Consider the following 19,653-nt stretch of genomic DNA (forward strand, 5'->3'; position numbering starts at 1 on the left):
TTGAAAAAAAACAGACTTAAAAATCATACCAAATTTTTTTCTTATTCCTTATGATTCCTATAACAGAAATTCACTTGAATTTTTCATTTTTGTCAATTTGGATAATAATGACAAGCTGTCCCCATTTAACCCAAAATTTTGAAAACTCAGGGTAAATGAGGACAGCTTGTTATTATTAACCAAATTTATAAAAATAAAAAACTAAAGTGAATTTCTGTTATGGGAGTCATAAGGAATAAGAAAAAAATTTGGTATGATTTTTAAGTCTGTTTTCTTTGAAATGCTCGACAAAATACTGAAATAGTTTGACTTTGATTTTCAAGTTCTTATGGATTGAGCGATAACTTTTTTTATCTTGCTGCCAATTGTCAAGATAAAAGCTTGGCAATATTCAGAACCTCTTGCAGGTGATCTGAGGTTAAAATATTGACGTTGAACTTAATTTTAAAACTGTAAATTAAGCTCCAAAACCTCTTGTCCCCATTTACCGCAACTGACCCTACTTTTTGCACAACAAATTAATATATATGATTTAAAAAAGAACGAAAAAATAAAATTTTTTATTGCAACTGGTATAGAATGATATTCGTAAAATATCATAAGCAAAATAACAAGTTGAATAATTTTTAAACTGAGCAATAGATATAAAACTTTGAAACAAAAAAGTATATAAATGGATATCTTGCATGAACTATAATAATCAGTATAATACAACTCACTATAAAGTAACGAGATAAAATTTCAACAATTGTTAGTATAAATAAGTCTCAATGGATATTTCTCATCTTTGAATTCATTTCGTTTCGATCCTAACTTATAAAAATCCACGATAGACCAATTCACTAATCTGTTCAACAGAATATAACATATATTTTTTTTAATATGTTATATTCTTTTAATTATATTCTTTTTATTTTATTCTTTTAATTCTATAATTCACTAATCTGTTCAAAAAAATATAACATATATTTTTTTTAAATATGTTATATTCTTTTGAACAGATTAGTGAATTGGTCCATCGTGGATTTTTAAAAGTTAGGATCTAAACAAAATGAATTCAAAGATGAGAAATATCCATTGAGACTTATGTGAACAATTGTCGAATTTTTATCTCGTTATTTTTAATTTTAAGTGAGATGTATTATACTGATTATTATAATTCATGCAAGATATCCATTTATATACTTTTTTGTTTCAAAGTTTTAAATCTATTGCTCAGTTTGAAAAGTATTCAACTTGTTATTTTGCTTACGATATTTTATGAACATCATTCTCTACCAGTTGCAATAAAAAATCTTATTGTTTCGTTCTTTCTGAATCATATAAATTAATTTGTTGTGCAAAAAGTATTAAAATATAAAAAATATATTTAACATAAATATGTAGGATTTGGAAATAGGTATGACCTAAAATATCAAAAAAATTTTAAATCGACTCTTAATTGAGCTCAATATAAAAAAACCTAATATATTGACAAATATTAACCAATTTTCTTCATTGAGGTTTTATTTTAAAGGTTTTTATATGTATATACATATGAAAAATATATTTACGATACTTTTTGTAAGCTTTGTTTGCCTACATGTAGTTACAAGTTCCAAAGTGAGTGTTTTTAAAATATTCGCAAAATTCAATAAACGAAAATACCGATATCTCGAAAAAAGGAGCAGCTAGGATTTTGATCTCAACGGATTTTTAGTTCTGATATGATGTAGAATGATCCCCAAAAACCCGATTTTGGATTCATTTTAGTCAAACTTTTTTTTGGTTCAGGCACGGTGTGAGTACTGGTAATCAAACTATTTAGTTCGTAAACATAAAAGCTTTAAATATATTTTTTGATAGAGCCAACTAAACTTTCCGATTTATTGTCACTTTCTATTCTGTTGTGACAACCATATTTTAGTAACGCTAACTTAAAATGCGGAACTAAATTATTTTCTTACTATTACGAAATTATTTTTCTCAGTTTATTCCGAGTTATTAATATGTATATATTACATCTAACAGTAAAGTAAATATATTTATTTACTGTATATAATTTAACTGATATTAACTAAATTCTATAAAAGCTGTGATATTCTTATCACATGAAGTGTTGGGAATAAGTAAAATACCTATATTTATTTATTTATTACCACGTTTACGGGCAGTGCCTTTTCGTACAATTGTACTTATAATAAAGAGTTGAAAATTAACAAAATATAAAAATTAAGCGAATATAATAACAGTTTAATCGTAATGGTATACAAGTTTTCGTAGCTTAGTAATAAACATGTGTAGAGTTTGCTTCAATAATATCGGATATCTAACCGGTTTAATAAGAACAAACAAATTCATTAACGACAAAAGCGCAGGGCAATTTATAATACCATTTATAATTTTAAAAAGAAAAAGTAAATCGTTGTACAAAAATCTTTGTTTAATTGATGGAATACGCAAAGTTCGTCGAAGGTCAGAATATTCATGACTGTAATAGTCAAAAGGCAAGCCTGCCCGTCTCGCCAGAAAACGTAAAAATCTATTTTGAATACGTTCAAGTTCAATTAGTAGTGAATCTTGATAAGGTTGCCAAATAAGAGAAGCAAACTCGATAATAGGTCTAACTAATGAGAAAAAAGTATTTTTAAAGGCCAAAATGTTTGTAAAAAAAGAAATATTACGGATGGAAAAGCCCAGGATTCTATTGGCCTTATTAATAGTTTGACATATATGTGTGTATTAAAATCCATGCTAGAAACTAATGTTCCCCAAGGACACACACCATGGTCACTCTAGAAATATCTTCTGTACTCATTTTGTAGCAATGCTCAAAAAATTTTTTATGTTTAGTAAATAAGATGACATAACACTTTTTAATATTTAAAAAAAGCTTTTTTAAGATGGACCAATCAACAAGCCTTCTAAGATCAACCTGAAGATTAGTACAGTCTTGTTTACAAGTGATAGATATATATAACTTAAGGTCGTCAGCGAAAAGTTGAAATAAACTATGTTTAAATAAAGAGTGTATATTGTTAATAAAGAGTAGAAAAAAAGTGGACCCAGATGCAAACCCTGAGGAACACCATAAGTTGCCAAAAAAATTTCTGAAAAGTCATATTCGACACGAACGGACAAAAATCTATCCGCGAGATAGCTCTCTATCCACCAGATCACGTTGCGAGAGAAGCCAAGAGCCTCGAGCTTTGCCACCAGTATTGCGTGATCGACCTTATCAAAGGCTTTAGCAAAATCGGTATATATACAGTCGACTTGAGTTGACTTTTCAAGATTTGTAAATGTGAAGTTTGTAAACAATGTCAATACTGATCGGCGCTTCATAAAGCCATGCTGCTAATCAATAATTAAATGTTCAGTTAATCTATAAAATTCGTCAAAAACTATATTTTCAAAGATTTTGGAAATAGAGCTGAATATAACTATTGGTCTGTAGTTAGCTACATTCCTCTTATCACCATCTTTGTGTACATTAACATGGTAATTCAGTATTTTTACAGTAAATAAACATAGATTTGAAGTCTAGAATTTTTGTATATAATGAATTTTTAATAGTGCAAGGTAAAACACCTACTTCACATGTTTAAAAAAATGTATTTTACTAATAATTTTCTAAATGACAGTCACTGCACAACACTATGGTAAAAATGATAATAATAGAGGCAAAATTGATGAGTTGCACCACGTTACATATTCATCTGTCGCTTGTACGCATTTCAATGTCCCAAAATGAAACTTAGGTGGTAAAAAGTTTATAAAATAAGGAAAATTTCAGGATATTTTTGAAAAAATTTGAAAGGGATAAAAAGGAGGGGAGGGAAATTAAAAAAAAATTTTATTTTTTTTAGATAAAACTACATTTTTTTAAATAATCAGTAATTTAATTTGAAAGTTTAGAAAATTCTCTACAAAAAACACCTGTAGAACAATTAAATCCATTGATATGGAAAAAAGATATTGCAATTTGAAAATTATGCTGCAAAAAAATGTAGCCCCTGATAACATGGCAACGACGCATTACACATACCTATAAACCTACTCTACATACTTGTTTTTATATATACTTTAACATATTTTATTGACAAAAAAAATTTTTTTAAGGTGGCTTTTTTCTCAAAGAATGCCTCAGTGTAAGGTTGAAGTATCACTAATGTTAAGTTTTATGAATAGGTAGTTGCATTGGCAGTGCCAGTTACAGTCTGTTTTATGAATATAAATCATGACTTTTGATACACTGATTCTTGACTCTACATTTTATTTTTTCAGGAAGAAAAACAGAATACGGAAGCAAGGGCGGAAGAATTAGAATCTAGAGTTGGAAGTCTAGAACATATGAATTTATTATCAAGAGGTAGAAGTTTGGAACGTTCTTCTCCACCACTTAGTGGTCGTTCTACTCCAAAATCACATCATAGTCCTAACAGAGACTACTTGCACAAATATCATACTGTGAGTATTTATATTCTTAATGTTATAATTTACGATGCTCTCATTGAAGAGTACTAAGGGGTCATTCAATATCGATATATACGATTTTAGTCAATTTTTCCCCCCCTACCCCCATCACTTAAGGACACATAAGATTTTTCGGACCCCAAAAACCCTCGAGTGATGACATTCAGCTCATTACAGTAATTTTTTTTAAATCATCCGCCATTTTGAATTATTGAATTTTGACCTCGTATTCGTATTCAGTGACCCCAAAAACTCCCGAGTAACAACATTCATCAAAATTCAGTTAAATTTATTAAATTAAAAAAATTAATCTGGCATTTTGCATCCGACATTTTGAATTCTGACATCGGATTCGTTTCCAGCGACCTCAAAAATATGAAAATTGGAGGTTTTAAATAACTGTAGTCACCAGATGAAAAAGTTTTTTGACTTTAATAGTATATTGTGCAACGAGTGGAGAACAAGGGCGATTTCTCGCGAGCTCGAAGTTTGCTGCGCAAGCGAAGCGCGCGCAGCAATCGAGCAAGCGAGAATCGCTGTTCTCCACGAATAGCACATGATACTTTGTCCAACAACTGTAAATTATAAATTACAGTTGACAGCTGTCAAATAAACTGTCAAGTTTGCTGAATCTTTTCGTTCTAAAATGAAAGTAAAATATTTTCAGATCGGCTGGTATAGAATTTAAGGTAAAATTGATAATTTTTTTAATTCATATTATAATTTGACAGCTGTCAAATCAAGTGTCAAGTTTTATAAAAAGTTATTTGTTTTAAAAAAAATTTCAATAAAAGGGTTTTCGGTGTTATTGGTGACAAATTTGATGTTAAGTTGTCAATAAGTTAACAGTTAATATGACAGCTGTCAAACTGTCAATTTGTCATCAACTATGTGATTAGCGATCATTAAAAGTTTTAGTTAGTTGCTTAATATCTATTATTTGTTTTGCTTTTTTTATTACGCCTTTTACCCACTTGGAAAGATTCCTCGGAAAGTGCCCCCTGGAAATTCCATGAGAATTTCGTCGGAAATTCCAACGGAATTCCGTCGGAATTTCAGCGGAGTTCCAAAGAATTTCCGGCGGAATTCCGATTATATTCTGATAGAATTTCGATAAGATTCCGATGGAATTCCGATTAATTATTTTTTAATTTTTAGAGTCCTACATTAAGAAAACTATTATTATTATAAAATAGAATTTTTATCATAGAAACTTTACTAAAAAATTTTATTTTTTATGAAATATTTATCAGCACAGCTAGAAATCGATTAATCGAAATTAAATCGATCTGTCAAGTTAAACAACATTGTTTGAATTCGATTTCTGTTTTTCTTTTACGAATTCTTTAATACATAATCCATTTTGTAACGATGTCAAGTAAATATTTAATTAAAAATATATTTTTTTTAGAAAGTTTCTATGATAATTCATCGGAATTCCAACGTAAATACGATTTTTTTAATCTTTTGAGCCATACACTAAAATAAAATTTTATAAAAAATAAAATTTTTTAGTAAAGTTTCTATGATAAAAATTCTATTTTATATATTAATAATTTTCTTAACGCAGGACTCTAAAAATTAAAAAAGAATTAATCGGAATTCTATCGGAATTTCATTGGAAATTCTTTGGAATTTCATCGGAATTCCGATGGAATTCTGATGGAATCTCCAGGGGGCACTTTCCGGGGAATCTTTTCAAGTGGGTATCCCCACTCTACTCTCAGTATTTCTCATTCCTCCACTGACCAAACAACCAGTGGTGGAATGTAGTACATTCCTCCACTGGTGACTAGTGTACAATAGCACAATTCCACCGAAGGCGTTGGTCAAAAAAAATTGTTAAGTTGTATCAAATATGTGTCTGTGGTGGCCACCATTTTGAAAATATCAAAAAGAGCCACTTGGCATTGGATTTTACATAAAAAATGCTAAACTTTGACCCCTATAACTTTGTGATTTCTTAAAATCACGAGTAGACTAAGTCATTTGTCTTTTCCCATGGGATAACCCATATATCTCTCTATATCACAGAAAAAACTTAATCTCAAATTGACTACGGTGTCTCCAGTATGATCATTACATGTATTTGACAATTTTAAGTTAGGTTAGGAATGGGTTATTCCATATCTAGTGTAATCAACCATTGTATTAACCATGTCCAAAACATGGGTTAGTTAGAAGAAAGTTAGAGACTTGTAACTTAGATGGTTCAAAAGCTGATAAAATTCTGCGTCTGAATGTACATCAAGAAAATTTTTTCTTTTTTTAGTATTTATAACACCGAAAAGATTTCAAGAAAAAATTATGCATTTTACCTACATTCGTACTAATATATGGGTAATTTCAATATAGATGTAGATCATTATAGTTCCACACTATTGTACCATTGTGTGTTGGGGGCGTCTTTTGATGCGCAAAACTGGCAACGTGGATCTGAACGTCAGCATTTGGCAATGTGTCCGAATCTGTAGCATTTTAAACACATGTGAGGATCGGGAATATAAGGTCGAATTTCACTAGAACCTTTGTAGATTGCTACTCTTTGGGGAAAAATTGTATCTGAAAATATGAGATGTACAGTTTTAGTTGGAACATATTTTACCAATTTTTTATCATCATCGAATGTTTTTTGTTCATGTGACGAGCTTGAATTATTTTAATATCTCTTACATGAGGGCCTACAATTTCAGCATTTTGAAGAATTTCGTCAATTGTAATGTCCTCTGGAACGTTACTCATGACACCCTGACAGGATACAAAATTCGCAGGAACCAAAGACCCCTGGCTGAAAGCGATTCGTCTTTAAGGAGTTGATTGGCAGCTTTACCTGAATTTAATATAACTCTTACCTTGCCGAAACCACTGCGGTTAATATCAATAATTTTTCCTGGAAAATTAGATTTTAAAGTGTCGTCATAATAAAGAGGGGAGTGTGTTTGCGTTTCTGATTGATTTGAATTATTAAATTTCGATTGTGTTAAAACTTTTGGTTTTGCTCCGTTGTTTGTTTTATTCGATTGTGTATATTTATCAAGCTTTCAGCTGCTAATACCATTTCCGTGTCTGATTCAATGGGGTCAAGGATTGGAAGGGTTGTAAAACCTTCTGCCTCATCGTGATACATGTTTGTATGAATGGAGGGTTAACTTTCATTTAATAGTTGTTTGTGCCACGACAGAATAAAAAGTTATTAAGAAAAGAAGAACGAAAAGAAAAAGAAAAAAATTATTTATTTCTTTTTGTTAAAAAGAAAATAAAGCGATACTTAAATCAAGCAAGATGGCCGTGCTGGACAATTATATGACGTAAGACGTCCTGACAAAATTAGAATAGTACCCAAAGATGCGCACGAGTAAAACAATACTTCTCTCATTTTCTCTTAAAAAAATTTTGTTTTTGTTTTTGTGATATTCGTATAGGCACAACTTACCTCCGGCACTTTTAGCCCCGGTCTCTCCTACTCCCTGCGCGCTTAAAAATAAAAAAAATCCATTTGTAATAAAGTCCTACCTGTTCCCGTATTGGAGAAATCCATGAAAAACGTTTTATTATTTGATAAAGAATAAAATTCTTTTGAATTCATAAAGTAGGAACTTCTCACAGGATAAATTTTTAGTAATTATATGATTGCCATGTCAACCTCAATGATATTAAATAATGTGTTGACAGTTTGTTTGGTTAAATGCGAATTGTATTTCTGCAGAATAATAGTTTCAAAAATTGTTTAATAATACAAAGTATATATTTTTTGCAGACATAAAACGAAGGTACGAATCTTATAAGTTTTATACTTTTTGGCAGACGTAAAACGAAGGCATGAAACTTATAAGTAATCATATCTTCGTTTAATGTCTGCAAAAAAAATATACTTTGTAATATTAAACAATTTTTAAAACAATTATTCTGCAGAAATACAATTCGCATTTAAATTTAACCAAACAAACAGTCAACACATTATTTATTATCAATGAGTTTGACATAGCAATCATCTAATTACAAAAAAATAATGATGATAACATTTTTTATGACTCATGTTGCAAAGTTTACAGTTTTGATTCTGAACTGCACAGTTAAAAATTTTTCCGGATTTTCGAACTGAGGATTAGAAAGAGTGCAAAAAGCGTTAAATTTTTCCTATATATATGTAAAGGACAAAATGTATTCTTATGTTATTTGCTTTTGATAAAAGAGGAGAAAAAATTGTACTATATAAAAGGAAAAGAGGGAATTGTTTTCATTTATACCTGCGTCTTCAAAAGTGGACAGACAAGTGTATTTTGGAAGCATTGGTAGAAGCAAAGAAAAAGTTAATGAAGCACTATAACAGGAGCAATTGGGTCTATTGTGCAGCTTTAATTTTGGATCCCCATTTCAAACTTGAGACGTTTTATCAAACTCCTTGGGGAAAAGAAATTGCTGCTTACTTTTTAAGAAAATTTGAATCAATGTACAAGACTATGTATTTCAAGGCAGAGGTAATATAATACCTTTAATCTTTCAGGAAAGTTTCGGTGCTGTGGGGGTGAAATAAATTCGAGGTGAAATTAATTTTTTTTCATCACCAACGGTAATTACGTCAACTTGCGTTTTAATCGACGAAAATCAATATTACTTTTATTTTTTTGTTTGACTTTTGCACCACACACTTCTTGAATTATTCTTAAATAGTCTTGTCTGGATAATAAAACATCCCAGTGGTAAAAAAAACCATCATTGTTTTAAAAACGTTCTAATAACATTTTTAGAACGTTTCATGTCTGCCAAATAACGTTCCAAGAACTTTCTATGTTTCTAAAACGTTTTAAAAACAATGAAACGTTTTTGGGACATTATTTGGCAGACATGAAACGTTCTAAATCTAATCACTGAAGTTGAAAATATTCAAACAATTGATCATTGTACTTACTAACCTTCCATTTCTGTGTATTATTTTTATTCATAACTAGTTGAAATCGATATAAAACAAAATATTTACATTTACCAACCTTACTATGGTTTCTGTGCACATTTACCAATTTTCTTGGTAAATGTACAAAATTTCTTCATTGAATATGGGATTATTCACTTTTACCAAACAACATGGTCAATGTGCACATTTACCGGTAAATGTACACATTTACCGGACTGTGTACATTTACCGTAACATATATATGAGTCCCTCTCTCTCCAAAATTAGTTTAGATATAAACAATTGGGTAAGGGATTGCTGATTATGAATCTGATGTCAGTTTTTCAAAATTTAAAATGGCTAAAAATGTTCTTAAAAACTTCATTGGATTAGCTTGAAAATGTTTACTCAGGAGTTTTTGGGGTGGCTGATTACGAATCTGGTGTTAGTAATTTTTAAAAATGATAAATCAAAAAAATCTTGATCCAATATGAATGGTGACTTTTTAAAAAATTATTCCGATTCATCTAAAAATTGTTACTTGGATCGCTGAACATGAATCTATTACTTTTAGCTACACTGATAAATCTTTGGGTAGACAGTTCGCCTGTAGACCTGTGCTTCAGCGCTACCGCGACTGTTATACTTCTTATCTCCCATTTCTGAGAACACTGTTCTCCCATGCAGTATCTTCCTAATTTTTTGGAAGTCAGTCCACCAATAACGGGAACGCTCGGCACCCATAGCTGGAGAACGAACGTCCGTCATAGTGAGAAACAAAAATTTTACTACTCTGGGCGAGCAGACGACCAAAAGGTTTCTCCGTGTACCTGAAGCTAGCAGGCGGTAGGTGCACCTATACACGGAGAAAAATAAGGTTGCCATACTGACAGTTTTGGAATTGTTTTGAATTTTGTGCATTAAGAAGGGTTCTGTGAGATAAGAACAAAAAATATTTAATTCATTTTAAACTAAGGGTTCAGACAAAACATCATAATGTCGTTATTACTAAATTTGGCGATTTTATAACTCTGATTGCTAGATTAACAATTCTAAATGTTACCGTTAATAAAATAAAAATGTTAATTTTGTCGTCTTACAGTCACAGTTTGTACATATGAGGCAAAATTCCTGAAATGTCCGAACAAAAAATTAAAAGTTCTCGAATTTAATCCATACTTTTCTAAAATGTTGTTATTGTTGGTAAAAGTCTAAAAATCAATTATTATTGAATTTAATAAAATAGTTTTTAAATTACAACGTTTTTAATTTTTGACTTTTGAAAAAAAAATTTTTTTTCAATGTACAATATTTATAAGTAGAATGCATAAAAGTTAACATATATATAATGATTTTTAAAGCTTTTTTGACGAGCTACACGCTGTTAATAAAAATTTTTTTTTTAAATAACATTTGACCTTGAAATTCAAGGTCAAAATGTTAATTTACATTTATCTCAAAATCGGATTTTTTAAAATTATTTTTAACTATCTCAATGGAAAGCTTGACTAATTTCCTACAAAACATGTAATTTTCAGAGTGGGATCTTTTAAAGTTTTTGAGATATTAATTAATTAATTAATTAATGTTTATAACAAATGAAATATTTTACAAACGAATAAAGTTACCGTAATTCTGAAGTTAGTAATTGAAAGTTAACGTAATTCCGCATCCAACGAGCCCTATATGAAGTATTTTGGATAAGTAGATTGTTAATAAACAATTAGTTAACATTGCAATTGTTTATTAACAATCTACTTATCCAAAATACTTCATATAGGGCTCGTTGGATGCGGAATTAGCTTAACTTTCAATTGGTAAGTTCAGAATTACCATAACTTTATTTGTTTGTAAAATATTTTATTTTTTACTAACAAGAAGCATCCAAAAGCCCTATATGAAGTATTTTTGTTCAATTTTAGTTAAATAACAATAAAAAATGAAATATCTTACAAACAAATAAAGTTATCGTAAATCTAAACTTACCAGTTGAAAGTTAAGCTAATTCCGCATCCAACGAGCCCTATATGAAGTATTTTGGATAAGTAGATTGTTAATAAACAATTGCAATGTTAACTAATTGTTTATTAACAATCTACTTATCCAAAATACTTCATATAGGGCTCGTTGGATGCGGAATTACGTTAACTTTCAATTACTAACTTCAGAATTACGGTAACTTTATTCGTTTGTAAAATATTTCATTTGTTATGAACATTAATTAATTAATTAATTAATATCTCAAAAACTTTAAAAGATCCCACTCTGAAAATTACATGTTTTGTAGGAAATTAGTCAAGCTTTCCATTGAGATAGTTAAAAATAATTTTAAAAAATCCGATTTTGAGATAAATGTAAATTAACATTTTGACCTTGAATTTCAAGGTCAAATGTTATTTAAAAAAAAAAAATTTTATTAACAGCGTGTAGCTCGTCAAAAAAGCTTTAAAAATCATTATATATATGTTAACTTTTATGCATTCTACTTATAAATATTGTACATTGAAAAAAATTTTTTTTTTCAAAAGTCAAAAATTAAAAACGTTGTAATTTAAAAACTATTTTATTAAATTCAATAATAATTGATTTTTAGACTTTCACCAACAATAACAACATTTTAGAAAAGTATGGATTAAATTCGAGAACTTTTAATTTTTTGTTCGGACATTTCAGGAATTTTGCCTCATATACTGCCATTATCGCACTTCACACCAGTTGACAGTAGTTTAGTATGTTTAAGGTATATTTAGTGTGCCAGTCGCGAGAATATTAATTATTTTTCTTAAATATAAAAAGTAAGTTATTTTTCAATATGGATCTTCAAGAAGAAATGTTAGTGAGAAAGTTTGCGTTTAAAACGACATTTTCAGGTTATGTAATATTACACATTATCAAATCAGTATGATATTAACACTGTCCTAGTAAAAAATTGTAATACGGAAATACCAAATCAGATTAGTTTGCTCAAAAATGGGAACCTTAGAGTTTTTCAGTGTCCCGGTAACAAACCAGTCTGTAGGATCCATAGTTACAATTTAGAATTGTTACGTCAACTGTTATTTGGTTACTATATAGTATATATATATATATATATATATATATATATATATATATATATATATATATTGTTATTCCTATGAGTTCGAATTTTATTATAAAACATTTCTTCACCCCACGTGAAAAAGTACCCGGGAGACTCCTGGGAAAAATTTCCAGGAAATTTGTATTTCTTATCCAAAAAAAGATCCAAGTATTTCATGTTTTCTAGGTCAATATTGTCCAATTTCTTCAGGGAAATTAAGCTGAATTAACAAAAATGTAAAACCAGGAAATTTTCAAAATGTCTGTTAGTTGTCAAGGTTTCTTTTGATTAATTTCGACGGGAATTTTGACCACAACTAACAAATATTGAAAACCCGGAGTTCTCACCATGACTGACCGGTGTCTAGGTCAATTTCTATAAAGAAATTAACCCAAGCTAACAAAGAGGGAAAACCAGGGGTGCAATTATGTAATTTCATTTTGACATCAACATCGACATTGACTTTCATAATCACTTTCATTTTCATTCTCACTTTCAATTTAACTTTTATTTTCACTTTCATTTTCACTTTTACTGAAATTTTTTTAACTTTTTAGACCAATTTCGCGAATAATCGGATTTTGGTTCAGGCGGCTAATTTTATTTTAATTTTAGCCCAACCTACACGATAAAAAAATTTTTTTTAAATGACTGTAACTTTTACACTTTTGACCTAATCATTTAGGTCTCTTTCCAAACATATACGAGAGAATTGAAAATTTACCCTAAAACGGAAGTTATGGGCACAAGTCAAAAACTTGCCCAACCATGCTGACTCTCCCATATATATATATATATATATATATATATATATATATATAATTTTTTGACTTTTCTTTGATCTTCTTTGTTAAATAATTTATTCAAATAATTAATTACTTAGTTATACAGTACAATTTGAGTAAGTGTCGGGTGCCTTTCTCCTACTATTTGCGTGCGCATCGAAAACCAGTGCCGTATAAAATCGTTTTCAAATATGTACGTTAATAAAATAAAAATAATGTTCTTAATTATGAATTTGAAGTAGGTAAGTTGAATTTAAATCTAATTCTATATTAAATTATTATTCAATCTTTTATATCCAGGAAGGGGTGGCACTGTCTGTCACCCCACCACAACTCAAGAAGCAATCCGACACTTATCAAATGTTGTGGTCCCGACCACCCGACATTTACCGAAATTGTTCTGTAATTAAATATATGTTTATTTGAAACAATTAATTTTTATTGAAACAAATAAATTGTATTTGTATCAATAACAGAGGACTGCGAAATTTAATTTTTTCAGTACTTTAAATAGCTCTAGGTGATTCTTGTAGATTTTTTTGTGCTGAAAACGAATCTGACCTCCAAAATGGCCCATCACGTCAGGATTTTTAGTAAATGAAGCCTAAAGGATCAAAAAAGGGCTATTTTAGTCATTTTTGATAAATTTTTTTGAATAGAATTTTTTTTTAAATTTCGACAGAAGGATCTTATAGTACTACTCTTTAACTTTAAAAGCCATTTTTAAAAATTATTTTACGAATTTTTTTTTAAAAGTGAAGACATTTTGAAATTATCACTTTTACTAATGTTAACCTACACTTTGGCAATATATGGACACCTTAGAAAAAAAATAAAAAACCGCTGCTAAGTTAAAGTATGAACTTTTTGTGTTCATGAAATCAATTTATAGTAACTTATTTAGTATTACAATAATTTTAAAACGGTGGTTAGTTGTCCTTTTTGGGCATTTGGAGAGATAGATTTTTAACATCAATAACTTTGTAATATTTTACAATAAAAAGTTCAATAATAGATGAATTAAGTCGTTTTTAAATATTTTCCAAGTTGTTCATAATATTTTTAAAGATACATAAAAGATTTTTTAATAAATAATGCAAAAAGGTAAAATTTTTAAAATTTTTCATTTGAAAATGTTAATAACTTTAGACAAAATAACAGTAGGATATTCGCTAATAGGTCAAAAGATGCGTCTTAAAAAACTCTACAAAATTAGAGATAATATCTATTGCTGTCAATACATTTTTTAAAAGTTATTAGCAAATAACGTTTCTTTTAATTTTTAAAAATTAAATAACTTTGAATAGAATAACAGTGCAATATTCGCTAACAGCTCAAAAGATGCGTCTTAAAAAGCTCTACAAAATTAAAAAAATTATTCATAGGTGATCTAACATTTTTTTAAAGTTATAGGTAAAAAATAATTTAAAAAAAATTTTTAAATTCAAAAAAATAATAGTTAATCTTTATTAATATGGCTCAAAGTACTCTCATTATTTGTCCGCCAGTGAGACCTAAAATTTAAAAAAAATGTACCCCTTTCCCTTTTTTATTTTTCGAGATATTTAAGAAAATGTAGTATTATTACACATACACACATAAACACGGAACGCCATTTTTTAAGAATGTCATTTTTGGATTCCTGAGGTCGAAAAAAACATGATACATCAAAAAATCAAGTTCGAAAAATTTCGATATTATAATGCTTCCTTCATAAGGAAGCAAAATATTAAACATAATTCAATTTTTGTGTCAATGAGTATATTAAGGTTTTTGGAGTCATTTAATACGAATTTGAGGTCAGATTTTAAAAAATTAAAAATTTCGGACACAATATGGTGGCCACAAAAATTAAAAATTTTCAGATTCACTTAAATAGGGGTTTTTGGAGTCACTGAATCCGAATTTGAGGTCAGATTTTAAAAATCAAAATGGCGGACACAATATAGCGGAACATTTAAAAATAGATTTGATTCGTTCAAAATTTTTAATTGCTTAAATCTGACCTTAAATTTGGATTCAGTGACCACAAAAATCCCAAGGGACAATTTTCAAGTAAATCTGGTGAATTTTTAAATTTTTGGCCGCCATATTGTGTTCGCCATTTTTAATTTTTTAAATCTTACCTTAAATTCGGATTCAATGACCTCAAAAACCTTAATATGCTCATTGACACAAAAATTAAATTATGTTTAATATTTTTTCTAAGGTGGCCATACGTGGCCAAAGTGTATGTTAACAGTTAACAGTTTTAAAATCTAAATGTAAGTATTTGTTATTTATTTATGTTGTGCCACTGTTTTCAGGGTTGATCATATATCAAAAAAAATACTTGAATTAAAATCCCAGCCACAGTGGGCTTGGACTAACTTTAACCTAAATGTACTGGCCCATCTCGGCTCTCTTCAGGTATTAATTCCACATTATTTTCTGAGTAATTTGAACCTAAGATGAAAAAATCAGTAGAGGGATTTTCGAATACAGTCGATTTTTGTGTATTTTTAACTTTTTATAGTACTTTTTTTGCTTTGAAACAGTTGAATACTAATCAATTCGATTTCTAATCATGCATATATTCTTCCTGAAGTTGTCGACTATTCAATTTAGAAGTGTGAAAATTAAATTCAATGTTTGTATCAATTTTTAATTGTCCAAGTTTGAAGAATCCAGGAAAACTTGGTTATTAGAAAATAATATTTTTTTAAAATCTTTTTTTCGATGTTAATTCTTGTCCCCAGTTTTGTGCGTCATGAGGAAGCTTTTTAATTAAACTGAATTATTTCATAAAAATCGAAACAAAACTTAGTTATACTTTTCCAGAAGCAATAATTAACTCCTCTAAGTAGATTTATTATGGTAGAAAATTTCATAATTGATTTTTTGCTTTTACACCCCACATAGCACCATTCTTTCCAGGAAACTATCCGAGGTAAGTTCGGAAATTTCCACGGATAACTTCCTGTGTACTTCCCTGAACCTAATAATGTCTTAGCTTCGGTAGTTTCCCTTGGTAACATCCTGTTAACTTGCTTGGTTAACTTCCAGAAAATTATAGGAGTAAATTATTATTATTTTATTATTATATTATTATACTATTATAGTATAATAATTAGAACTAATTTCAGTTGAGAAAAAGTGTTCGAAAGAAGGAGGGCTCCTAAGGCCTATATTTCGTCCCCTTGGGATTTTAATTTAAATGGTTGAAAACTTTTTCTTAAGGTAGAAAAAGTAAGTTTTTGTTGATTTTATGTGAAACGGGGGTGTTTTGGTCAAATTAACCCTTAGATTTTAGAGGTTCTGTTCAAAAAGAGTGTCAAAAAAATATGCAAAAAATGTTGGGCAATTGGCTTGAAAATCATTATTCGAGGGATTTCGAGGTCGCTGAGATTACGAATCCGATGTTAGGTTTTCAAAATTCAAAATGGCGGTTACAATATGCGGACGTCACCCTCCCCCCCCCCCCCCCCGAGTAAAGATTTTCAAGACAATTGCCCAACAATTGGACAACGTTTTTTGCATCATTTTTTGACAGTCTTTTTGAAAAGAACCCCTAAAATCTAAGGATTAATTTGACCAAAACAACTCCGTTTCACCTAAAATCAATAAAAACTTACTTTTTCTACCTTAAGAAAAAGTTTTCAACCATTTAAATTAAAATCTCAAGGGGGCGAAATATGGGCCGTAGAGGTCCTCCTCTTTTAAAAAATGTCTTTATAGTAAATGAATTTTTAAAGCAATAAAAAATTGCAAATAATTAAATTAATTATTAGGTTTTCCCCTCATATTTTTATCCCTAAAAAAATGTTTATACAATTGATTTAAGTGAAATTTTGGGTATTTATAAATTAAATTTTATTTTCTCAAAGTACTTTGACTTTAAGGATAACATTCTCATCACGGCACTCACGTTTCACGCTCGAAAATTAGAAAGATAGCAAAAACAAAAGTAGAGGGTGCATTAAAAATTTTGATTATTTTAGAGTGAAAAAGTACAGTTTTAACAGCTTAATATCACAGGTCTACAAAATAATAATTTTTTGTTTAAGTTGTAGGAGTGGTTTCCAATTTATTTTTGTGTGCTGAACACTATCCACAGTTCAAAAATTGCATATCACGCTTAAATTAAAGTTTAAACTTTTTGGGTGACTTGAACTTAACTTTTTTCAAAATTTTTTTATCTTGCGCATAACAGTTTTAAAGTGTAAAATATATAAAAATTAATTTAAACCTATATAAAAGTCTATTACGTCCAGTTAAGCAGAAAAAATACTGAAAACCATTAAAAATACAGTAACGATTTTCTTCATGACTTCTAGCTTTTGGCATTTTTGAGCGATCAGTATTAAAATTAAATAATGTAATTAACAAACATTGAGTATTATTTCTGACACTTTTAAATTTAATACTTGTCAACTTCATAAAGAATTGATTCATGATTAGAAATCGAATTGATTAATATTCAACTGTTTCAAAGTAAAAAAAAGTACTATAAAAAGTTAAAAATACACAAAAATTGTCTTTATTCGTAAATCCCTCTACCGATTTTTTCATCTTAGGTTCAAATTAATCAGAAAATAATGTGGAATTAATATCTGAAGAGACCCGAGATGGGCAAGTACTTTTGGGTTAAAGTTAGTCCAAGCCCACAGTGCAGCTGATCCTTTTTTGAAAATATCGATATTTTTCATTTTTAAATCGCGTAATAAGCAATTATTTAGTATTAGTATTTTTACGTGTAGATTATAGGGGAAATTTAACTAACATAATAGGAAGTTATTTCAAGAGAGTTTTTTTCGAAAAATAAAAATTTATTAAAAAGTGTAATTTTCCCTTAAGGGGGATGTAAAACTTCAAAAAATTCAACTTTTTCATAACACAGTAAAAACCTGGGATCAAAATGATATGGCTACTCATTCTGAGTAAAACTCAGAATGATCCTGATCATTTTGAGTCAAAGACAAAATGACAATTATTATCGAATAACAAGTAATTATTCAAAAAAATATGAATTAAAATGATTGTTTCTAATAAGCAAACACTATGAACAAGCAAAATATAATAAATATGTTACATGAAACGTGAAATCAAATTTAAATTATTTATCTCCAGGCCCTTCAATTTGTTTTCAAAATTGTCTTCGCAATGTTAGGTTCCAAAAAAGTAAGTTGGTTAAAAATGAAGAAATTAAAAAAATTTATTTTTTTTATTTTTATATATTAAAAAAATGTTAATGCTTTTCCTCAATAAAACAGCTTTTTAAATTATAATGATAATTTTCCTTCCCAATTATATATTAGAATGTGAAAATTTTGATCCACGGAAGGTATTTTAAATAACACAAGTTTTATGTCATTTTTTAATTTATTGCTAAGCAACGTTTCGATGACATGGTTTTCGAAAATTCGCTTGCCATGATAAGACACAAAATTTCATATTCATTTGACTAATTACAAAAAATGTAATTTTAATTTTATACTTGCCTGAAGAGGATGACAAAACCATGTCATCGAAACGTTGCTTAGCAATAAATTAAAAAATGACATAAAACTTGTGTTATTTAAAATACCTTCCGTGGATCAAAATTTTCACATTCTAAAACAGCTTTTTATTTTTCACATTGCTTTGAGTGTAGGTATTTCAAAATATTATTCATTGGATTATAATTTAAAATTTATTTTTAACTTTGATTCAAAGATATAAAAAATTATTTTAATACTGCAGAAGGATTACTGCAATATTATGCAATGTTCCTTAAATATTTCCAAGAAATATTGCATTAAACAGTACATTTATAGATTACTGCAATGTTGCAGTAATATTATACTGCAATATTGGCAAAATTGTACGGCACTATTGCAGAAACATTGTACGAATATTAAGTGCTATTTGGGTATGAGTTCTCATGTGTGTTCTCACGTAAGTTTTCATTTTAGCTACTTTTACGGAGCGAATATAAGACATAAGATCTTACATATACGAAAGTGCATGCGTTCGCTGTACCAATTACTTGATAGGTCACGTAGTAAGTGGCGCATGTTTCTGGATGTACGAAATTGGTATAAGAACTCACATGAGTTCGCACATACAAACTCTCATTAGTTCTTTCGCAAGATCCCAGCTGTGTCGCTTGAGATTTTGCCAGCGTTCTCACGAGAGTTCTTATGTAGGATCTAAACATAGATCGTACGTACGTTTTTACAGTACGGCTCATTTCATTTCATTTTCGTAATAAGGATTACGTCTTAAAAATAGAGAAATAACAAACTATTAATGTTTTATTTTATTCGGCTCGGTGATTCAGTGATTTTTCCTGTTTCATTTACAGAGTAGAAGGCACTGAACTAAAAGTACAGGTAAGTAAGAGAAAAAAGAAATTATAATACAAATAAATTACACCTGTTTACAGTAAAATTGCTAATCGAACGAAACATTTTTTTCGA

General features: G+C 29.0%; 1 protein-coding gene across 12 annotated transcripts in view; it reads left to right on the plus strand.

The window, feature by feature from the left end:
* LOC127282162 (liprin-alpha-1) overlaps positions 1-19,653 on the plus strand; it is a 648,576-nt gene that overhangs the window by 191,171 nt on the left and 437,752 nt on the right. For all 12 annotated transcript variants that reach the window (XM_051306264.1, XM_051306268.1, XM_051306263.1 and 9 more), the window contains one exon: positions 4,267-4,449. In XM_051306264.1, coding sequence (XP_051162221.1) covers positions 4,267-4,449 — 183 coding nt within the window. The remainder of the gene's footprint in view (positions 1-4,266; positions 4,450-19,653) is intronic.

This window comes from Leptopilina boulardi, unplaced genomic scaffold, assembly GCF_019393585.1.
Source record: "Leptopilina boulardi isolate dan_hultmark-lab unplaced genomic scaffold, ZJU_Lbou_2.1 LbouV2_285, whole genome shotgun sequence".
Taxonomy (NCBI): Eukaryota; Metazoa; Arthropoda; class Insecta; order Hymenoptera; family Figitidae; genus Leptopilina; species Leptopilina boulardi.